At 28.9% G+C, this 25237-nt stretch overlaps 2 protein-coding genes across 2 annotated transcripts; both read left to right on the top strand.

Moving 5' to 3' along the window:
• The first annotated feature begins 87 nt into the window (after positions 1–87).
• On the top strand, positions 88–25237 carry LOC145749579 (NACHT, LRR and PYD domains-containing protein 14-like). Its single transcript, XM_082565380.1, has 12 exons — positions 88–156; positions 4920–6787; positions 7794–7919; positions 9143–9548; positions 9788–9914; positions 10227–10368; positions 12075–12233; positions 21200–21358; positions 22060–22218; positions 23212–23378; positions 23735–23787; positions 23930–25237. The coding sequence occupies exons 2-11, from the start codon at positions 5117–5119 to the stop codon at positions 23742–23744; spliced, it is 3126 nt and encodes a 1041-aa protein (XP_082421506.1). The 5' UTR covers positions 88–156; positions 4920–5116; the 3' UTR covers positions 23745–23787; positions 23930–25237.
• Positions 13962–14791, top strand: LOC145751294 (uncharacterized). Its single transcript, XM_082567408.1, has 4 exons — positions 13962–14072; positions 14162–14261; positions 14332–14499; positions 14590–14791. The coding sequence occupies exons 1-4, from the start codon at positions 14037–14039 to the stop codon at positions 14757–14759; spliced, it is 474 nt and encodes a 157-aa protein (XP_082423534.1). The 5' UTR covers positions 13962–14036; the 3' UTR covers positions 14760–14791.

Raw genomic sequence — 25237 nt, 5'->3', positions numbered from 1 at the left:
GACTTAGTTTGAATAATAAATATAACTGGTAATTATAAAAAAATCTTTGTAGTTACCTAACCACAATTTTACTGTTTATAAAGGAACAACCTGAAGAATCACAAACTCCAGATCCACATGAGGTTGTTCCAGAACCAAGAAGAAGACAAAATAAAGGTAAGTTTAAATCTTGTTTATAATATGGAAGTGTTTTTGGTTTATGTTTATCTTTGATATAAGTGGACTGACTTCACAGTCCAATCTTGCATTGAATGTAAATGTCTTTATTAAGTTTGGTAATTTTAATCTACTTATGTATTTAGTAAAAGCAAAAGTGACTAAATTTGTCACCATCAAAATAGCCTTATATATGTTGAAGGCTAGTTTAGTAGTTGATATTATAATATATATAACATCTTAAGTTTGTTTTAAAATAAAATGATTTTTTTAAACAGTATAAAAAATTAAATACCCTTTCAAGAGACTTCAAAAAAGCTGGCCTTAGTACTGCTGTTTTTATAATTTCCAAAGCCGGGCTTTGTGAGTTTACTCACTCTTTATTTCTTTGTTCAAAAGTAATCAATGGTGGGTGCTCACAAGCATGGAATTTTTCATAAGATATCCAACTATGTTTATTTTGGATGTGATACACCAAAGAACACCACTTTTCTTTTAATAAGATTGCATCTTTATTACATGTAGAAACTGAATACCATAGGTGATTTATAATTGCTTTTGTCCACTTAATAACCATAGGATTTTTAGATTTCAGTAGTCGCTTTTTTAAATTTTTTGCAATATGCCATAGGTCAAACTGATGGTTTATATGGGGAAACTCATCTATGAGCATCTTTTGTATTCCAGGATGCATATCAGTAGCAATGCAATAAATTTGTAAACAAGATTCCTAGTACAAAAAAAGTTAAATTAATATTTGTACTAGTAAAGGGGCAATATGTTTACTTACTTTGAGATAATTTAGTGCTTGCTTTAATCCTTCGATCTCAAGCCAATAACTATTTTTTACCTCTGCCACATGAATAGTTTTTTGTACCAATATTAAACGGGTTTCTTGATCAAGAAGGGTGTATGTCCCAAATGTAGCACTATAGCCCGGGCTATCAAATCTGCAATCTCCCGACACTACCCTCACTTTAGAAGCTATCATTGCCAGAAGGTCCATATTGTGCTTTGTCCACATTCGTTTAACAACAGGTATAATGTATAATCGCTGTAGATTGTAGCAGTTTGTTATAGACTCACATTGAATTTTTAGAGTTTGGCAAATGTTCATAAATGCAGAATAGCTGTTTCCGAGCAAAGATGAAGGTATAAGTAAATTACAAGAAAAACGTTTATTTGTAAGAGGTTGTGATCGCCATTTGTATAAATGTCTATCAACGCATTCGGTTATTACTGTCACAGCAAACCCACTATTTGTTACTTTCGGAATGTTATGTAGAGCTTTACCACAACCTTGAAAGTGGCAGGTTCTGAAAAGATCTAAAAGCAGTTGCAAATATACAAGCACTTTCACGCCAGAAAAAACATCTACAGTCTTACTCCATTCCCAAGATCCAGCTGAAGATGTGGTAGATGCTGATGCTTCTGACGGTATGTAATCACTGTGATCTGATGGGGAGGAATCATTTTGACTACTGCTTGAGGGCGAAGGAACCAGGATTTCCATCTGAATATTTTCTTCAAACTGTTTTTTATTCTTTTGAAACCTTAGGTTGAGTATAAGATTGATGGTTTGTGTTTATTGCTGTTTCAACACATGTAACCAAATCAGTATTTGTTGAAGCATGAGTTTGAGGAATAGTGGGTGTTTGCCCAGTTGATAAAGTTTGTGTTGATGCATTACTAAAGGCAGGAGTTGATATTTCCTCATCCTCCTGAAATTCCCAAAAAAAATTTGCCTTCTTGGCTAGTTAAAAAAATACGGAAAAAGGAATTTCTACGAGTTGAGTTAAAGTACCTGTGGCGCATCAAAAATATCTGAATAGTGTACAGTTGACTTCTTTAATTTCTAAAAACAAAATTTTTCATAAATTTTTATGTAATTGCCGATAAATGAATTCATTTAAAAAAGGATTGGTATTTAATTAAAAAAGTTCCTACTGTTGATTTCGTTTGCTTCGATTTATAACATGTACTTCGAGAAGATTTCCCAAGCTCTTTAGAAGTTGACGGTCGATCAGATATTTTATAGTTGTATGAAGAAAAATTAAATATTGAGGGTACAGACTCAGGCTTTAACCTATTTGTATATTGAATGACAGCCTTGCCTTCTGAGTTAAATTTTAGTTTTGACACATAATCCTCTTGCACAAAATGCTCACTGCAAATCAAAGAATTTTCCCCAAGGGTTTTTGATCTTTTCATTTTGTGCAGCCAAGCCTTTAACAAAGGTTTATTGTTTTGTGGAAATCTATGAAAATGGACAGGTTGTTCAAGATTTTTGGTATTATAAAAGGATTTTGAACACCCTCGAGCCTCACAGAAATTGCCACTTTTTGTTAATTTTGCTTTCTTAGCTAAAATTTCGCCACTAAATTCCATATTTTTCACAATATAAATCTAATTAAGTAAACAAAATAATATTGTGAGATCAATGTTATAGTTTAAATTGATACATATCAGGTTTGGGAATATATTCAAATAACCACCATAATTAAAAATTATACAAATATGAAATTAAGCCTACAATATTACTATCAGGCCATCTGCCTATCAGCCTATGCAGCTAAGATTATATGGGCTATTTTTTGAATATGCATAGTAATCTATGTTACATTGCAATCTGGACTTTATCATATTACTTAAATGTTAACCTTCTACACTGTTTCACTATGCAGTAAGTTAATCTAGAGATATTGCTGACAGTCTGAAACCAAAATTAACGTTTTAACAGTCTCACAGCAGGGGTTAGAAAAACTGCTTTTTATTAAAAGAGACCAATTAAAAATACATTACAAAAACTATTAGTTTCTTTACATAAAACTAAACTGTAAAGTTAGTTTATCATATTGGTTTCCGCAACTGTAAATGGACACTATATTGCTGTTTCACCACCTGACTACTAGCTTAAAAACAGGCAGACGGGTGATATTTGCCATGAAATTAAAAGCTAACATTCGCCTAAAGTTTTAAACTTTTGGTTCCCATACTATACCAGTATTAGTAACAGGTATATAAGATAACATTTTTCACGTTTCTACCCAAAAAAATTAAGTTGAACTTGACATTTCACTAAAAATTTTATAGCCATAAGAAACAACGATAATGAAAATCGTCTTCCCTTACGATGACTTCACGTCGGTAAACACTTTTTTTTTGTGAAAAAGGTAACCCCCTATAACTTTTAAACCAGAACCCCTAGAAAATCTGTTTTTTGAAATTAAATTTTAAAAAATATACTTATTTTTATATAATAGGCCTAGTTTTGCCTTTAGTTCCCCTTTAAGATGTGCATTGGCCCCCGCACCTTTCTTTCATACAGCTGCTCAAACAATAAAACCCGGTAAACTCAGCACCTCCTGAAATGTGAAAGGTAATGTGTAAAATTTAACGATGCCATTTGTTTGACTTCTACAACAAAGTCGCTTTAGCATGGACTTTACCGAACCATTAAATCTCTCCACAAGGTTATGGCTCATGGAATGATAAGGATTCTGTTTCTTCATGCATTTCGAAAAAACTTTGGTTCCCATGTCACTTAATAACTCTTTAGGTATGTCAAGTCTACACTGCGTATTTACTAAAGCTTCAGCAACTCTTTCAGTGGATTTTAATCAACAACTCTCCTGAGTACCATGTTGCGTAATCTTCAAGTGTCAAGATGTACTTGTGTTCCTTGTAACTAGACGGGTGTATCAGCCCTTTTAAGTCTAGTGTTGCAAGTTTAAACAGAATTTCAAATAAAGAAACACTTGCTGCCACAAATTGTTTTTTTACTCTAAGGTTTAAAACACCTTTCAAGTTTTTTGGTTTAAACTGCTCCGAACTCTTATTGGTTTTGGGTTTTGCTTGTCGCACTTTTTTCTGATCTCTATCTTCAGTTAAGTTGTTTTGCTTTTAGGAGCACACTCTTCAAATGCTTATAATTTACAGCGCCTTGGGCCATAAAGAATAACAATGAAAGAACAAGAATAATACTGGTTATTATATATGGTTGCTAGTCAAACCATACTCCAGTTTATGCGACCTAGCAATCCATACTCGAAACAACAAGAATTTAAAAATTTTTTTTGCGGGAGTTTTTCACCTTGCAAACCGTCTCGCAGGCTGCTGTATCAACGAGCGATTCTACTCGAGTTATTTGTGAATATCTTGTGTCACTAAATATTATCTATGCCTATTTTTCAACAAATAAATATTGGATATATGCATTATTAAATGTGTTATATGTAGTGATAAATTATTGTGTTGTTGACATCTTTTTTTATCAGTTGACTTATTTTTTAAAGTTATTGTTACACAGCAATTAACTTTTATGGTTGCCAGCTTACGCTATTTGTTACATAGTAATAGTGACATAATTACCTCCCTGCTATGCTGACAAAAAATCAGCACTACTAAAAAAAGAGTGGCGCATTTAAGAAAAAATCGGCTTTGTGTATTTATCATCGGTTTGTTTGTGTGGTAGTGGTCCGAACACTTTCTTACCATACACCAGATCCTGGGTTCGATTCCCGGTGATCTTATGCTGTAGCGCTCTTAACCAAAAAAAAGTAAATGTAAATATTTATGATTGCTTTTATGACATTTATTACCTGTTATATAATTCCATTATAGCAATATTAGTTAGGTTTTACAATTTATTATTTAAAAAAATATTAAAAAAATATATTTTTGCATTAATATATGTGCTGTTAACAATAAATATTTTATTAAATATAAAAAACAAATAATAATTTAAGACTTTATTGTTTTAGATAATTCTTTATGTGAACAACTTTCCATAAAGTGTTTTGAGCAAGCTAGAAGTTTTGCTCATGAATTCTGCTCTCCTGTCCAGTTACACAAACAATTAGAATTTGTTGAGTTAGAACTTGCTGAATATTCTTCCACTGATATTAAATATTTAGATTCAGTTGATCACTTTCATACCAGAAAAGAACAATTTGAAAGAATGTCCGAGTTAACTGAACCTGACTATCACCCTGGCACAAAGATTAAGGTGAATGAGGTATTTGAATTAGCAAAAAGAAATGCTAAAGCAGCAGCTGAATGGAAATTCAACAAAGAGCCAAGAAATGAAACTGAACGACTTGAATTAGACAAGGAAAAAATAGATTTTATTAAAATACATTCTAAAGTCATGGCACTTGTTGGGCACGCAGGGACTGGTAAATCAACTTTTATTAAAATTCTGATTCAGGAAATTGTTTCTGAAAATAGCGACTTTCTTCAGAATATAAAATTTATATTCAGCATTATTTTGCGATCAGTTGATTTTCGTAGAGAAATGTCAATTTTCAGGTTTCTTGTTGCAAACTCATCTATAGATTGGAATCAACCAGAGTCTACTGATGTAGAATCATTTAATTGCATTAAAAACAGTTCTGACACTATCCTCATCTTTGATGGACTCGATGAAGCTGATAGTACTACCTTAGGGAATGCACCCAAAAACTTGGTATCTACAAATGGCTCTGCTGAAGATTTTCTAAAAAACATTTTTACTGGAAAGTTATTTCCTAATGCTTATAAGTTTATCACTTCTCGACCAAGGCAAATGTATGAGTGGCATCCTTCTTGCAGACCTAACTTGGTGTTAAAACTACTTGGTTTCAATAAGGAAGCACAAGAAAACATTTGCGTGCAAATATGTGGGGAAAATTCACCTAAAGTCTTAACCTTCTTACAAGATCATCCAGATATTGATGCTTACAATTATGTTCCTGTCAACTGCATTCTATCCATGCACTGCATCAATAAAGCAATTTTGTTTGGCTCTGAAGTTAATCTAAAAACTATGACAAATGTTATGCTTGCTTCTTTAAAGCATTATATGAGATCGGATCATTTTCCTGACAACACAGACATTCTTGAGAATGAATTTAAATGTCTAGCTTATCTTGCCTGGAATGGGTTTAAAAAGAAAAAAATTATTTTTGATCAAAAAGACATTAAAAATGCTGGAATTACAAAAGAAATGCTTAAAACCTTTCTTGACACTTTTGTTTATGATTCTTCAAACATGAAAGTCAAGATATTAGAAGGAGACAAGCGAAGCAACTTCAGTCATCTCACCTGGCAAGAACTGTTTGCTGCCATGTATTTATTCTTATGGGCAAGTCCGAAGAAATTTCAAAAATGTGTTCTTAAGTTTTCCATTAGTCGATGGGAAGTAGTCACAAAATTTCTGTTTGGATTTTACAGTTCCAAGGATTTGTCTGAATTTCAATCTGGTTCTTCAACAGCTTATGATAAGAAACGAGCTGTTCTAGAAACATATGCAAAAGATTTATGTAAAAAGATTGGGACTCTTTTAACAAGTAATAACCCAGAAATGAAAGCCACTGCAACCCTGGTTGAACTCAGCAGTTATTTGTATGAATCCAACGATGATGACCTCAACCAGTCTGTTCTAAGTCTTCTACCTGATTATTTAGAACTTGAGTTTGAGGAAACGTTGTTGCCGAGTGACTACATCCATCTTGGCTACTTGTTTGAACAATTGACCAAACCTCTTTCTTTAAGGATGAAGTTAACACGAGAACCTCTTTCTTTAAGGATGAAGTTTGGTAGAAATGACCTATCTCAACTGCTTAGTATCTTTAAAGGTTTAAAAGTGAAGGTAAGCGAAAACATTATTGTTATTTTGAATATAATGCCCAGGTTTAATTTAAACATTAAATTTATTTACTAAAGTAGATAAAATCACCAAAATTTATAGATTTGTATTCAGTATTATTTTAATAATTCTGTAGTTATAATAAAACTTTTTGTTTGAATTAGTAATTTGCAATTTTGTAAAAAGTAAAATTATAACAATGCTCATATTGTTTAACAATGGTCCATTGTTGACATACAATCCCCCATTTTGTACTTTCTCTAAATTACATTATTCAATAAATAAAAGTTTTAATTAATTTTTGAAAGCAAAACTTAACATTCTTTACCTGAATACAAAATAAATTAATAATAATAAATAAAAAATAATGTAAAAACTTAAACTTTTAGTATTTAGTATGCCTACTTAAAATGGGCAGCTTTATATTACTATAAAGGTAGGTTACAAAACTACTGGGGTTAAATTAACAAGAGGGGGAAATGTATAAAATTACATCCTTAATTTTTTTTTTGTATTGATTAACACAGTTGATAGCAACAAACATTTTAGGTTTACGTAACAAGTTTATTATTTACAATTATAACAAAGAAAACAGAAATCGATGTTAACTTTAAATTTGCTTCACATAAAAAAACTCTCATAAAATATTGATCCAAACAAAGCTTAAAATAATTTGTTTCATAAACTAAAACATTGGGTTAAAATAATATTTACCCCCATATTATTGCTGGGGGTTTTATTATTACCCCTAAATATTTTTGTACTCACTGGGTTAATTGCAAAGTATTGTTATATAAATATCTGGGCTTAAATTACTTAAAGTTATCAAAACTAAATTTTAAATTTATTTAAACTAGCTTTAAATAAGAATTAAAATGTTGGTAATTATTATTTTAATTCAAAATGCTCATAATTACTATTTTATAAAGAATATATTTTTTAAAAATTTTTTTTTGGTATTTAAATTAAAGTAATCTTTAAATTAAGTAAAATATAAATTTTGTTTTAGATAAAGTTGAACTTATCAGGGAACGAAATTGGTGATAAAACTGTAACATTACTGGGTGAGGTTATTGACAAGTTTGAGGAACTTAATATTTGGAAGTGTAACATCACAGAAGTTGGTGGATTGGCCATTGCTAGAAGTTGTTCAAAACTAACGAATACTGTGAGTATATTACTTTATTGCTTGGTATTTAAAAATTAATTATTTAAACAAGCACTAGATTTAAATAACATTTATTAATAAAATTACTTTATGTAACAACAAAACTTTTTTATTTAGTTTATAAAAATATAAACACAAATTTATTTTCAATTTTATAACAAGAAGTAGAAAACGGTCACAATGCCCATTAACTTTAACAATGGGTCATTGTTAAGTTACAATTTATTGTCTTATATTTAAATAAAATTATTTTTTGTATTTTTTTTAGGATCAAATTATTTAAAAATTTAAAGTTTTAAAGAAATTAAAAACATTACTTCATTAACTTTATAAGCAATTTAAACTTAAAATAATCAAAAATAATTAAATTTAACAATTATTACATTTTTTTAGTGACATTCAACAAATTCAGTTTTAAACATTTAAATATTTTGGCTGATTTATTAAAAAAACGATTTATAAATTAACAGTAAAATTTTATTAAAACAATAAGTGTGGAGTTATTAAAGTCGAGTTAACTTAATCCTCAGTTAACTTTTTATTTTTTTGTGTTATTAAAAACGAGTTAAACTCGGATTAACTAATCCTAGTTTAACTTGCGCTTTTTGTTTAAAAACTGGTCTAAACCGGTTTGAAATCGCTATAGCGAATCAAAACAGCGAACGGCAATTTTTGTTGATTTTTGCTGTAACCAAGGACGTTTTGTTCACTTTTTTGCACGAGATTTAAGTTTTTGTAAATAATAAGGCTAAACGTGAATTTGAAGGGTTTTAGTAATAATTTAACATTTAACTTTCTTTATTAAGTTAGACTTAGTTAAGATTAGTTACTGTTAGTAAACAAAAAACAGAACTGTAGCCTATTCAGGCTTAAGATTACTATTATAAAAAAATGTACGCTATACAAACTTTTTACACAATTTGTTCTTAAATATTGTCAATAGGAATAAACGATTGTTAAGTAATTTTTTATTAAAATGGATACTTTGGAAATCGTTGAAATAACAAATACAACTTACGAAATTCCCAAAAACGATTAAAAGATATCACAAATCTCTGGAAAAATATACAGAAAGAGAAATAGTCCAGCGTTACATATTTAATAAAAATAGCATTTTACAGCTTTATAACATTATTGAAAAAGATTTAGGTTTAAAAATTAGAAGCCATGGTGTTCCAGCATTGTTGCAGCTTTTGGTAACTCTTAGGTTTTATGCAACAGGAAATTTACAACGTAGTGATGGAGACTTAGTTGGGGTACATAGATGCACGATGTGCGTTATTGTACATTGGATTTCTAAGTGTATAGCTTCGCGCAAACACTTATTTGTAACTTTTCCTAGTGGATTGGCTCTGCAAACATGCATGGATGATTTTGGGCAAGTTTCAGGGTTTCCCAACATAGTTGGAGCAATAGATGGCACACATATCCTTATTGTTTCACCTGGTGGTGATTCTCCTGAGGTGTTCAGAAACAGAAAAGAATTTGTCGTTAATGTTCAGGCTATCTGTGATGCTCACCGAGTATTTACCAACATTGTTGTGCGTTGGCCAGGATCGACTCATGACTCCCGATTTTTTGAAAATTCCAGAATTTGTGATCATTTTAAAGATTGATTTGTGTCTGGTCTGTTGTTAGGTGACAATGGTTACCCCTGTAAGAAATATTTAATGACTCCTTTACTTCATCCCTTCACATTACCACAAAAAAGTACAATAAAGCTCACATAAAAACAAGAACAAGAATTAAACAGTCTTTTGGCATTTTAAAACAAAGGTTTCGGGCCCTTACAATTCCACTTCGGACACGTCTGAACAATTTAATAATTATAATAGTTGCAATTATGTGTCTTCATAATTTTGCACTAAAAACAAGGCAAGAAAAACTGGCACCTTACGATGCTGAAATTCCAGTAATTGAAACAAATAGAGGAGCTGGTCATTTATTGGCTGGTCGAGCTGTGCGAGACCAAATAATAAATAACTATTTTCAGTAATATTTAAATTTAAGAAGAAATTTTTACTTTAATATAGTTAGACTGCATAAAAATGTTTGTTTATGTGTTTTATGTAATCTTTTTGTAGCTAGGAATAAAATGGATAATAAAATTAGAACTCTTAACTCTGATCAAAGCGAAGGAGAAGTACTGTTGGAATTGGTAAAATCTTATCCAGTTATAACTTCAAAATTAACAAATTCTTCTACCACAACTGCAAAAAAAAGCTTGGGTTGATTTAACAAAAAATTTAATTTAATTAATATATGATGCAATAGAACACCAGAAAATTTACAAAATTTATACAAAAATGTTAAAAAGAAAGCCAAATCAGCTAATACAGAACAAAAAAGAGAAATTAGAAAAACAGGAGGTGGCCACCACCTAATTCCATTAGCTCTTTTACACAGAAAGTCATTTGTGAGTAACAATTATATTTTTATGATAAACCAAATTACACACAACGATAAATTTACTACAAACCTGCAAAACTTTGTTTTAAATAATAGCTCTAATTCCCAATGAAATCAATTCACTGCATAACAGTTTTGATGATGATGCCTTGCTGATTCTTGATCTTACTGGTAGCACCTCGGTCATGATCAAATTGTTACTGAATGTTCTTCAAATGGAGAAATTTTTATAGCATGTAAAGAATAACCAGGTTAAATTTCATGTTGTGAATATTATTACCAATAAAGAGATCTAGTTTTGAAAAAGGAGTCTTTAAAATGAAAAAGCTATTCTGGTGACGTAAGGGAGGCAAAAATGTTACCACTTAGGCAGGAAATAGAAAATAAAAAAGAAATTCATAAACTAACCAAAAAGTTACTAATAAAGAACCAAGAAATGAAAATAAAAGAACATGATTTAAAAATGAAAGAACTTGAAATAAAAATAGAGCAAACAAAAAATTAAAAAAATTACCGAGCAGCATGTTTAAACAACTTTTAGTTATCAATAAAATTAAAATAAAAGGGTTTACTTTCCACTTCGCATGAATATAATACCAAAGCTTTACTAGATTGAAAATATGATACCCTGCCCAAAATAGGTATTTACCGAGAGCAAAATGCTTAAAACCATCATCGCACATTTCCTTGTTTAGCCAAGCCAGGGTGGACGGTTTTTAACTTCAACGACATAAATATGATGCCCAAGTTAAATTTAAACAGAAAATTTATTTACTAAAGTAGATAAAATCACTAAAATTTATAGATTTATATTCAATATTATTTTAATAATTCTGTAATTATAATAAAACTTTTTGTTTGAATAAGTAATTTGCAATTTTGTAAAAAGTAAAATTATAACAATGCTCATATTGTTCAACAATGGTTCATTGTTGAGATACAATTCCCCATTTTGTACTTTCCCCAAATTACATTATTCAATAAATAAAAGTTTTATTAAATTTTTGAAAGCAAAACTTAACATTCTTTACCTGAATACAAAATAAATTTAGAATATTAAATAAAAAATAATGTAAAAACTTAAACTTTTAGTATTTAGTATGCCTACTTAAAATGGGCAGCTTTATATTACTATAAAGGTAGGTTACAAAACTACTGGGGTTAAATTAACAAGAGGGGGAAATGTATAAAATTACATCCTTAATTTTTTTTTTGTATTGATTAACACAGTTGATAGCAACAAACATTTTAGGTTTACGTAACAAGTCTTATTATTTACAATTATAACAAAGAAAACAGAAATCGATGTTAACTTTAAATTTTTCTCACATAAAAAAACTCTCATAAAATATTGATCCAAACAAAGCTTAAAATAATTTGTTTCATAAACTAAAACATTGGGTTAAAATAATATTTACCCCCATATTATTGCTGGGTGTTTTATTATTACCCCTAAATATTTTTGTACTCACTGGGTTAATTGCAAAGTATTGTTATATAAATATCTGGGCTTAAATTACTTAAAGTTATCAAAACTAAATTTTAAATTTATTTAAACTAGCTTTAAATAAGAATTAAAATGTTGGTAATTATTATTTTAATTCAAAATGCTCATAATTACTATTTTATAAAGAATATATTTTTTAAAAATTTTTTTTCGGTATTTAAATTAAAGTAATCTTTAAATTCAGTAAAATATAAATTTTGTTTTAGATAAAGTTGGACTTATCAGGGAACGAGATTAGTGATGAAACTGCAACATTACTGGGTGAGGTTATTGACAAGTTTGAGGAACTTCATATTAGTAAGTGTCGCATCACAGAAGTTGGTGGATTGGCCATTGCTAGAGGTTGTTCAAAACTAACACATCCTGTGAGTACATTACTTTATTGCTTCGTATTTAAAGATTAATTATTTAAACAAGCACTAGATTTAAATAACATTTATTATTAAAATTACTTTATGTAACAACAAAACTTTTTTATTTAGTTTATAAAAATATAAACACAAATTTATTTTCAATTTTATAACAAGAAGTAGAAAACGGTCACAATGCCCATTAACTTTAACAATGGGTCATTGTTAAGTTACAATTTATTGTCTTATATTTAAATAAAATTATTTTTTGTATTTTTTTTAGGATCAAATTATTTAAAAATTTAAAGTTTTAAAGAAATTAAAAACATTACTTCATTAACTTTATAAGCAATTTAAACTTAAAATAATCAAAAATAATTAAATTTAACAATTATTACATTTTTTTAGTGACATTCAACAAATTCAGTTTTAAACATTTAAATATTTTGGCTGATTTATTAAAAAACGATTTATAAATTAACAGTAAAATTTTATTAAAACAATAAGTGTGGAGTTATTAAAGTCGAGTTAACTTAATCCTCAGTTAACTTTTTATTTTTTTGTGTTATTAAAGTCGAGTTAAACTCGGATTAACTAATCCTAGTTTAACTTGCGATTTTTGTTTAAAAACTGGTCTAAACCGGTTTGAAATCGCTATAGCGAATCAAAACAGCGAACGGCAATTTTTGTTGATTTTTGCTGTAACCAAGGACGTTTTGTTCACTTTTTTGCACGAGATTTAAGTTTTTGTAAATAATAAGGCTAAACGTGAATTTGAAGGGTTTTAGTAATAATTTAACATTTAACTTTCTTTATTAAGTTAGACTTAGTTAAGATTAGTTACTAAGCCCTTTTACATGGGGCGTTTAATCGCGTTCCGAAACGGGTTGCGAACGCGACTCTCTCCTATTTTCGCTGACTCACGTATTTGAGAGAATTAAACGGATTCGAAACGCGTTGCGGGAACCCGTTCGTAACTGCTAGGTTCGCAGCAGGGAAATGCGTTCGTAGAATATTTTTCGTATAACAGCTTTTATGGACGTTATTTTAATTACTTTTTTTAATAGTTTTACGACTGCCTGCTGGGAATGCTTTGAAAATGCAGCAGTTTCCCATTAATTTTGTTTTAGTAGGCGACAAACCGGCGATTGCCTGCTGTGGGCAGAGAAGTTAAAGTAGGCTAAAGCAGTTAGGTTTCTTACATATAAAAACTAGTTTTAAATATTTTTGTTTTAGTTGACTTCTAAATAAAGTGTATTTGTAAGTATCTAGTACAAGTGCCTGTGTTTATACATAAACAGTTTTAGTCAAGCAATTAAGGAATATTACTTAAATAGCCAGCAAATTTTTAAGAAAGTTTTGTATTAAGATTTTATTAAATAAATAACACTTTAAAAATATGGAAATGCAAAAGAAAAGAAAATCTCCAACTTTCTGGAGTGCAGAATTTATTCAAAGTCTACTTGATGTAATGATTGAAAAAAATGTCCTCGGCCTTATTGATCGCAGGGGACAAAGAAATGACGTTATTTTTAAAGAAATAGTGGATGAAATAAAAAAATACATCCCCAATTTACACTTAACAGGTATTTCTTAAATTTTAAAACTTTTAGAAAAAAAATATTAGAATTTAGACATGTTGTATTTACCCAAATTATAATATGTAGCCTAAATTATAATTTTCTTTATTCGTTTATTTTTAGCAACGATTGCAGAGAAAAATGGAAGGGGTTAAAGCGGTTGTATTACAACAAAATAAAGGATTTAAAAAAATCCGGGGCTAGTGGCCAACCAAGAAACTGGGTCCATTTCGACAAAATGGACCAATTATTAAAATCAAGGCCTAAATCTCAGGTGATTTTATTTGCTTTTAAATAAATGTTTTACGTTAGCCTATTCAAAATGTTATTGTAATGTTACTTTAATCTTATGTAATTCATTAGGCATTAACTTCAAAGGATGTCGTGGATGCCTTTGAACAGGCAAACGAGGATCCGCCGGAATTTTTGGATTTAACTGCTGAAGAAGTAAATCCCCAGGAAGGTAAATCATATTAAAAGTTTAATGTGTGCCTATCTTGTTAGACCACCATGTAACCAAATTTTTATTTTAGAAATATTTGTTTTAACTGAAGAGCCACAGGACTCTTCTTTTAATGTCCCACCTAATTCAATGTCGGAGCAACCTGGCACATCGACTTTTGATCGACCAATGCCTACAACTCCTGATCAACCGGGTCCTTCGAGATCCGGCTCATCAAAAAAAAGGAGTCATAAAAGAAGTGGGTGCATTTTTTTAAATACATATTTTGTGAAAAAGACATAATGAATTTTTAATTAAAAAGTTGATTTAAAACTTTTTTATTTTTCAGAAATTACTAATGAGACCGACACAGAAATAATTAAATTTTTCAAGGAGCAGGCCGAAAAAGACCGAGAAGATGCTCAAAAAAATCGCGACATGTATGAGCGACAGTCTGAAAAAGATAGGGAAAGTTTTGAAAAAATGTTTACTTATATGGGCGAAATTTTTAAAAAATAGGTTATGCAATATGTTTTTGTGTTTGTGTGATTTTTGGTTTAGTTTTTATTTTTCTTCTTTTATTTTTCAGTGTTTTTTAATGCAGTAGTACCTCAAGTGTTTTTATTTTAAACTACCTTGCCGAAGAATACAAATTTTTTATTTTTTTAATCTTTTTTAATAAAATTTAGTGTTCAATTGGATTATTTATTTTATTTACATATATACTTTAACGAATACTGGACTGGCGAAGTGGTAAATTTGCAGTTACATAGTTTAATAAAGCATTTCTACACCTTGTACCTTCTGAATCAAGAACTGTACAAGGCCTTGTAGCTGGCTGGACTTGAGAAATAGTTTGCTCACTCAAGGTTGTAATTGGTGTGTTTTGTGCTTCACATATATTGTGCAATATGCAACACGCTGATATAATTGCCTTAGCAAACTTAATGTTGGTATCAATTTTTTTCCCAATTATTCTCCACCGTGCTTTTAACCTTCCGAAGCTATTCTCCACAGCTATTCGCACCGAGCTGTGATAGCAGTTAAATGATTCCTTTTCTTCGGTAAGGTTTTGACCAATAAAAGGCTTAATCAGCCATGGAAGTAAAGGGTATGCAGGATCACCCAAAATAAGCAAGGGCACCTCGACTCCTTCAATGTTTATGGGACACTGCAACAATTTGTATATTAATTTTTTATGTAAATGAAACATTATTTTAAAATTGCATTAAACAACCAACCTTTGGTAGTTTATGTTGAAATTTGTACAATCCTGACTCCCTGAAAGCTAAGGCATCATGAGAGCTTCCAGGCATTCTTATGCTAATATCGCGAAAGCTAAAAAATGATATCTTTTTTAAAAATCTCTGAAAGAACGCTTTAGCAAATACATTTGCAATTTAACTTACCAGCATTTGTCATCAACAACTGCTTGTAGCACCAATGAGTCCCACCCTTTGTGGTTGGTAAAGTCCTTTTTTCCATCATTTGGTGCTGTAACAGAAATGTGGGATCCATCGATACTACCCATAACCTAAAAAATTAATACATTTTTTTAATAAAAAAAATTAATACAATTTTTTTTTTTTAAAAACATTTAAGGTTTTTTACCTGAGGAAAATAATTTCGAGCTTGAATCCTTTGAGCTATTTGTTTAGCCTCTTCTTCTTCAGGCCAGTAAATGTAATCTCTCAACTTTCTGTTAATTGCAGCACAAAACCTGAACAACAAAAATTGTAATGAATAAACACAAGAAAAGTTTTAGCTTGGTGTAACAAAAGTTGCTTTAACCAACGGATGATATTAGTAATGTTAAAAAAATCAATTACATTTTTAAACAGTTGTAAACTGAAGGGGCACTAACACCAAACAAGTTTCCGACCGTACGATATTCTGCAGCAGATGCAAGTTTGTAAATTGCTATCGCAATTCGTTTGTCAGTTGGTATTGGCGACCGAACTGCTCTATCATCTGTATTAAAATATAACTTTCATAAAGCAAAATAGTAGCTAAATATCTATGCAAATGTTGTGTTGTGTTAAATTTCAGCCTACCCGGCTTCATATCAACCAAAATCTTTTCCACTATTTGTTTAAAGGTGGAGGGCTTCATCCTAAAGTTAGTAACCCATTGTGCGTCAGTAAACGTTGGCACAACATTCTCCCACCAATCGGCAGACCTAATATTAAACACACATTACACTTTAGCATACTGTTTCTACATTTTGACAAAAATATTATTTGTACAAAATTAACATCACAACGTCTAAACGTACCTGTTGCGCATCCAAATTCTTTTATTATTTCCTCCTCTACGTATGATTCTAGCTAGGTGCCAATACCTAACCCTGGTTCTGCTTTGCCTATCTTTTATGTTAAAATATAAATGCTCAAATTTTCTGTTTTTTCTCAGTCTAGAATATTTAAAACTCAAAGCCATGAAGCAAAATAAAGCATACATGTCACTATCCATTGTGTAAATTGTATCGAACTATATGAAACGCGTTTGCAAAGCGCCCATGTAAATATGCCGCTTTTGTGCGTTCGTCACGGTTCGCTAATTCTCTTTTTAAACGGCTTCGTGAAACTGATTCGGAACGCATTTCAGCGCCCATGTAAAAGGGCTTACTGTTAGTAAACAAAAAACAGAACTGTAGCCTATTCAGGCTTAAGATTACTATTATAAAAAAATGTACGCTATACAAACTTTTTACACAATTTGTTCTTAAATATTGTCAATAGGAATAAACGATTGTTAAGTAATTTTTTATTAAAATGGATACTTTGGAAATCGTTGAAATAACAAATACAACTTACGAAATTCCCAAAAACGATTAAAAGATATCACAAATCTCTGGAAAAATATACAGAAAGAGAAATAGTCCAGCGTTACATATTTAATAAAAATAGCATTTTACAGCTTTATAACATTATTGAAAAAGATTTAGGTTTAAAAATTAGAAGCCATGGTGTTCCAGCATTGTTGCAGCTTTTGGTAACTCTTAGGTTTTATGCAACAGGAAATTTACAACGTAGTGATGGAGACTTAGTTGGGGTACATAGATGCACGATGTGCGTTATTGTACATTGGATTTCTAAGTGTATAGCTTCGCGCAAACACTTATTTGTAACTTTTCCTAGTGGATTGGCTCTGCAAACATGCATGGATGATTTTGGGCAAGTTTCAGGGTTTCCCAACATAGTTGGAGCAATAGATGGCACACATATCCTTATTGTTTCACCTGGTGGTGATTCTCCTGAGGTGTTCAGAAACAGAAAAGGATTTTTTTCCTATAATGTTTAGGCCATCTGTGATGCTCACCGAGTATTTACCAACATTGTTGTGCGTTGGCCAGGATCGATTCATGACTCCCGATTTTTTGAAAATTCCAGAATTCGTGACCATTTTGAAGATTGATTTGTGTCTGGTCTGTTGTTAGGTGACAATGGTTACCCCTGTAAGAAATATTTAATGACTCCTTTACTTCATCCCTTCACATTACCACAAAAAAGTACAATAAAGCTCACATAAAAACAAGAACAAGAATTAAACAGTCTTTTGGCATTTTAAAACAAAGGTTTCGGGCCCTTACAATTCCACTTCGGACACGTCTGAACAATTTAATAATTATAATAGTTGCAATTATGTGTCTTCATAATTTTGCACTAAAAACAAGGCAAGAAAAACTGGCACCTTACGATGCTGAAATTCCAGTAATTGAAACAAATAGAGGAGCTGGTCATTTATTGGCTGGTCGAGCTGTGCGAGACCAAATAATAAATAACTATTTTCAGTAATATTTAAATTTAAGAAGAAATTTTTACTTTAATATAGTTAGACTGCATAAAAATGTTTGTTTATGTGTTTTATGTAATCTTTTTGTAACTAGGAATAAAATGGATAATAAAATTAGAACTCTTAACTATGATCAAAGCGAAGGAGAACTGTTGGAATTGGTAAAATCTTATCCAGTTATAACTTCAAAATTAACAAATTCTTCTACCACAACTGCAAAAAAAATGTTTGGGTTGATTTAACAAAAAAACTTAATTTAATCAATATATGATGCAATAGAACACCAGAAAATTTACAAAATTTATACAAAAATATTAAAAAAAAGCCAAATCAGTTAATACAGAACAAAAAAAAAATATTAGAAAAACAGGAGGTGGCCTACCACCTAATCCCATTAGCTCTTTTACGCAGAAAGTCATTTGTGAGTAACAATTATATTTTTATGATAAACCAAATAACACACAACGATAAGTTTACTACAAACCTGCAAAACTTTGTTTTAAATAATAACTTTAATTCCCAATGAAATCAATTCACTGCATAACAGTTTTGATGATGATGCCTTGCTGATTCTTGATCTTACTGGTAGCACCCCAGTCATGATCAAATTGTTACTGAATGTTCTTCAAATGGAGAAATTTTTATAGTCTGTAAAGAATAACCAGGTTAAATTTCATGTTGTGAATATTATTACCAATGAAGAGTTCTAGTTTAAAAAAGGAGTTACAAATATTTAATTTTAAATTATGTTGTAAAAAAAGTTATACTAATCTGTTCATAGATGTTGTAGTACGAGATTCACCTGAGGAAAAACAAAAAAAATAGTGTCGATCAAGTACTAAGTAAGTCAATGCAAAAAAATGAATATTGTTATCACCTTTAAGTTTATTAATTTTTGTAATAAAGTTATTTAAATAATTTTAAAGAAAAAAAGGTCTTTAAAAAGAATAAGCGATTCTGGTGATGTAAGGGAGGCAAAAATGTTACTACTTAGGCAGGAAATAGAAAATAAAAAAGAAATTCATATACTAACCAAAAAGTTACTAATAAAGAACCAAGAAATAAAAATAAAAGAACATGATTTAAAAATGAAAGAACTTGAGATAAAAATAGAGCAAACAAATATTAAAAAAATTACCGAGCAGCATGTTTAAACAACTTTTATGAAATTTAATAGTTTGCATATTTATTTGTTGTATTATTTATGTTTTTATATTTTGTTATTCGAAAAAATACTTATCAATAAAATTTAAATGGAAGGGTTTAGTTTTTACTTCGCATGAATATAATAACAAAGCTTTACTAGATTAAAAATATGATACCCTGTTCAAAATAGGTATTTACTGAGAGCAAAATGCTTAAAACCATCATCGCACATTTCCTTGTTTAGCCAAGCCAGGGTGGACGGTTTTTAACTTCAACGACATAAAAGTATTCTCTAAACTTTGTAACCTGCCCATTGTTAGGGATTGACAGGATGTTTGTAATTTCTAATTTCAATAGCTACAATAAAGGTTAAATATATTGCCCTTGTGACAACTTAATAAAATACTACTTAAATAGTTAATTATAAATCTTTTAACTAAATTTATTTGGCAGAGCCCATATAAAACTTAGGTTGTAACTGACTATACACATTTTATATGCAACAGGAGACAAAAATATGTAAAATACCTTGCAATGATATGTCCGGTACATCACTGACGGATTGACTGACTGACAGACTGACTAAAGCCATTACAACCAGTATTATTTGGGGTTGCCAGAAGCTTCGGCCGTGAGAAGCTTCGGCCGTGAGAAGGCCAGAAGGTTTGGCCTGCAAAAAAAACGCGGGGGGTCGGTGACGAAATTGCCGTGTAAAAAACGTTTCCGTAATTTCGTTTTAAATATTGATAATATAAGTTTAAAATCAATGGGATGTACGCTAGCATGAATTTTTGACCTCAAAAGCGTCCGTCTTTAATCGATTTCAAAATTACGTTTTTGAAAAAAAAATCTTTAAAAAAATAAATATTTTAAAAACTAACATATATATTCATGGAATCAAATGATTACAATTTTTTTATGTATTATACTTTTTGTCAAATTTTATTTTGAATTTTGATAAATTACAGTCTTACGTTGACATCAAACGCGGGATTTAAAATCATGAAGGTCAAATATTCCAAAAACTAACTTATATATTTATCGTAACAACCAATTAAAATTTTTTTATGTACTATATTTTTTGTCAAATTTTTATTTTCAGTTTTGATAAAATACGGTCTTACGTTGACATCAAACGCGGGCTTTACGCCGTGCACTTCCCGCAGTTAGATGAAAAATTATGCAGGCCATAAGCGCCCGTCTTTAATTCGTTTTAAAAATACATTTTTGGAACAAAAATTTTAAAAACTAACATATACATTTTTCGTAACAACTTTTTAAATTTTTTTTATGTATTATACTTTTTGTCAAATTGTGTTTTGAATATCGGTAAAATATGGTCTTAAACTGACATTTTACGCGGCAATTACGTCATCGACCCCCCGCGATTTTTGCAGACCGAACCTTCTGGCCGAAGCTTCTGGCAACCAATAAAATACTACTTAAATAGTTAATTATAAATCTTTTAACCAAATTTATTTGGCAGAGCCATAAAAAACTTTTGACGATTTACGGACCGACTAAAGCCATTACAACCAGTACTAACTTACTAATTATACAACTTTGCTTTGCTGTTGTATTGTTTTCCATAGGCTACCTATGAATTACTATTGACTCTGTCCAAACGATCACAACAACTTTAAGGCCAATCTAGTTTTACTATTAGACTATTGCCGTAATTTTTTTTTGATAAAGTAGCTAATTAATTTTAAGTTAATCTGAGTTTAAACTACCTTAGTTTGCGGGTTAATTTTTAGCGATTTAACTTGAGTTTAATCTGCGATTACTGTTAACTCGACTTTAATTACTCCACCCTAAGTGTGATAATAAGTAAATTTTAAGTTTAAATATTTCAGATAAATAACAAGTTAGTATAAATTAAATGTTGATCATTTTTGTGTTAATTCAAAATTTTATTTATTATTATTTTTATAAAGTGTTTTGTTAAACTGTTTTTTATCCTAGTTATTTTAATTAATGTAATCTTTTAATTAAGTAAAATATAAATTTTGTTTTAGATAAAGTTGAACTTAACAGGAAACGAAATTGGGGATGGAACTGCAACATTACTGGGTGAGGTTATTGACAAGTTTGAGGAACTTAATATTAGTCGTTGTCGCATCACAGAAGTTGGTGGATTGGCCATTGCTAGAGCTTGTTCAAAACTAACGAATACTGTGAGTGTATTACTTTATTGCTTGGTATTTAAAGATTAATTATTTAAACAAGCACTAGATTTAAATAACATTTATTATTAAAATTACTTTATGTAAAAACAAAACTTTTTTATTTAGTTTATAGAAATATAAACACAAATTTATTTTCAATTTTATAACAAAAAGTAAAACGGTCACAATGCCCATTAACTTTAACAATGGGTCATAGTTAAGTTACAACTTATTGTATTATATTTAAATAAAATGAATTTTTTGTATTTCCTCAGGATCAAATTATTTAAAAATTAAAAGTTTTAAGGAAATATTTAAAACAAAATTTTACTTTATTGACTTTTGAAGCATTTTAAACTTAAAATGAACAAAAATAATTAAATTTAACAATTAATACATTATTTTTAGTGACATTAAACAAATTCAATTTTAAACATTTAAATATTTTGGCTCATTTATTAAAAAACATTTATAAATTAACAGTAAAATTTTATTAAAACAATAAGTGTGATAATAAGTAAATTTTAATTAAAATTTAATTATTCTAAATAAATAACAAGTTGGTGAAAATTAAATATTGGTCATTTTTGTGTTACTTCAAAATTTTATTTATTATTATTTTTATAAAGTGTTTTGTTAAACTATTTTTTATCCTAGTTATTTTAATTAAAGTAATCTTTAAATTAAGTAAAATATAAATTTTGTTTTAGATAAAGTTGGACTTATCAGGGAACAAAATCGGTGATGAAGCTGTAACATTACTGGGTGAGGTTATTGACAAGTTTGAGGAACTTGATATTAGTGACTGTAACATCACAGAAGTTGGTGGATTGGCCATTGCTAGAAGTTGTTCAAAACTAACACATCCTGTACGTATATTACTTTATTGCTTGGTATTTAAAGATTATTTATTTAAACAAGCAGCAGATTTAAATAACATTTAATATTAAAATTACTTTATGTAATAACAAACTTTTTAATCGATAAAAATATAAACACAAACTTATTTTTCAATTTTATTAACAAGAAGTAAAAATCGTCACAATGCCCATAAATTTTAACAATGGTTCATTGTTAAGTTACAATTTATTAATATTTTTTTTAAATTAAGTTTTGTATTTTTCCTATTTTGAAATAATTAAAAATTAATAAAATGTTTTTTATCAAATTTCCGGTATAACTTAAGAGTATCGATTAATTTATTTTATTTATATTATTTGTAATTTATGTTAATTAGTAGTTTAATTTATTTTATTTAAACTTAAAGTTTAACTTTACTTACTAAAATTAACTACAACAATTAAATTTATTGATTCAATAATTATTGGATTAATAGTTGTTTTAAATTAATTATTTGAATTAGAATAATTTTTAAATTAAGTAAAATATAAATTTTGTTTAAGATAAAGTTAAACATTTAATATTAAAATTGATTTGTTTAAACAAAACTTTAATTTTTATTAAATTTATAATTTTGTAAAAAAAATTAAACAGTCACAATGCCCATTAACTTTAACAATGGTCCATTGTTAAGTTACAATCCATTGTATTAATATTTACTAAAATAAGTTTTAGTATTTTTCCAGAATCAAATTATTTGAAAATTAAAAGTTTTAAAAATTAATAAATGCAACATTTAACCTAACCACAAGAACAATTTAAATCTTTAGAAAATGTTTAAATTTAACAATTATTATTTTTTGAAATTATTTTAAACAATTTCAATTTTCCAATAAAAAAACTTTAAACATTTAAAATATCTTTTTTTAAGTTAAAAAAACAAATTATAATTTAACAATAAAAGTTTATTTAAACTATCGGTGTGCGAATGATAAATTTTAATTAAAGTTTAAATATTTCAGATGCAAAAGTTGATTATTAGCCAAAACAATCTTGGAGATGAGTGTGCTGTTGCTTTCTCATCATGCCTCCACAACATTCAATGCTTAGGTGTAAGGCGATGTGGTTTTACTGAGGATGGGGAACAATTATTGAGGGAAGCAAGCAAAAAAGTTCCAAATATGAAACTGTAAGTTTTATTTACTATACAACATTATTTAAACATATTTACTATAGGACAAACATATTTACTATATTTAAATCCCTTTACAAGAATAAACTAAAACTAACTACCAATAAAAGAGGTTTTTGACACTTTTAAGACTACCTTTATTTTTGTAGATTAGTTATTAAATATTTTGATTTGTTACATTCTATTTTCGAATTTTATTTTTTTAGATTGTTGATATTTTTTTAGGCATACATTTACATTTTACTAGGCAAGAAGAATAACTTCAAATTTAAAAACAAATACAAACCCCTAAAACACGTTAGTTTAAACCCTCTAAAACATGTTATTTCAACTGTCAATTTGTTTTTATTTAGGTATTTATAATCAACCACTTTTCAGTTATAAAGTAACGGAAGCAACCAATAATGTAAGTTTTTAGTTTACATAAATATTAGTGATTTTATAAGGTTTATAATTATTTTGTTAAAATTATATTTAAAAATGTTGATAATTTTACCCAATAATTAAATTAGATTTTAATAAAATTACACCCACTTATATTTAACTAGGTTGTGGCCCTGAAATCATGGAAACTTTATTCATTTTGCTTGAAAAAAAAGCTATTCTGTGCAAAAAAGTAAATTGTAAGAAAATGGAAAAGTTATTTTTAAAGTTATTTTCATTCATTATTTGGTCTTTAATATTTCTGCGTTGTTTACAATGTGCTTTTTATTGTATAAGTGCTAATTTTAGTTTTTATTAATTCGTTTTACAGTTTTATTTTCAATTATTAATTTTCATTCATTATTTGGTCTTTAGTATTTCTGTGTTGTTTACAATGTGCTCTTTATCGTATAAGTGCTAATTCTAGTTTTTATTAATTCATTTTACAGTTTTATTTTTAATTATTAATTTTCATTCATTATTTGATCTTTAGTATTTTTATGTTGTAAACAATGTGCTCAGATAAGTGCTAATTTTTACTATATTTGATTTTGTGGAAATATTGAGAATGATTTACTTCTAATGAACTGTTTGTTTATTTAAGTTTAAGATTAATTCCATTGTTAAAAAATGCATTTTAATGAGGAAGTGTGCATGTGCTTTACTAATATGTAGTTTTGTGTAGTTTTTAGTAGGTATCTTTAGGTTTTAATGTTGTTATTTTCTATATATATTAAATGTTGGCAGAGAACTTCTTCTAATATAAAACTATTAAATGACAATATTAAACATTATTTTACTTGTATCTTATTAACCTATAAAAACATTTTAACTTCTTTATTGTTTTATATTTGTTACAATAGAGGCATAAAGGGCATGGCTTTAAACTTTTTCTTGTCTTGTATTCGACCAGTTAAAATAAATTTTAAAGATGTATGTTAATTAGTGCAAATAATATTTTAATGAAATTTTGAATTTTTTCTATTATTTGGACCCAGGACATTATTTGACTTGCAACCACTGTTGTGTGTTAACCTGAGTCTTATGTAGTTATTGTAGATGTGCTTTTAAGTGCTTGTATGTTATGCAAATATTAATTCTTCACCGCTTGCCAAACAATTTGTAGAAGCGATTAAAATTCCTAGTTATTCAGCAATATTGTGTTTTATTTGTAACGATGCTTATAAGATCATGTTTAAATATCCAGCAATGTCAAATATTATTTAAAGTACTTTACTGGAACAAGTACAGTCTTAACAACCCCTTCTTTTTCCCCTTTCTTTGTCGGGTTTATTTCTTTTATTTTCCCCCTATTAATAATTGTTATAAAATACAGTTGTTTGCCTTTGTTTTGATTAAGTCGTTTATCTCTTTTACGTAATCTATAATTGTGTGTTTTTGCCTTTTGATTGATGACGTCATAATTGCTTCCT

The sequence above is a fragment of the Corella eumyota genome, chromosome 4 (assembly GCF_963082875.1).
Source record: "Corella eumyota chromosome 4, kaCorEumy4.1, whole genome shotgun sequence".
In the NCBI taxonomy this organism is placed as follows: domain Eukaryota; kingdom Metazoa; phylum Chordata; class Ascidiacea; order Phlebobranchia; family Corellidae; genus Corella; species Corella eumyota.
This window is presented reverse-complemented; position numbering and strand designations above follow the sequence as displayed.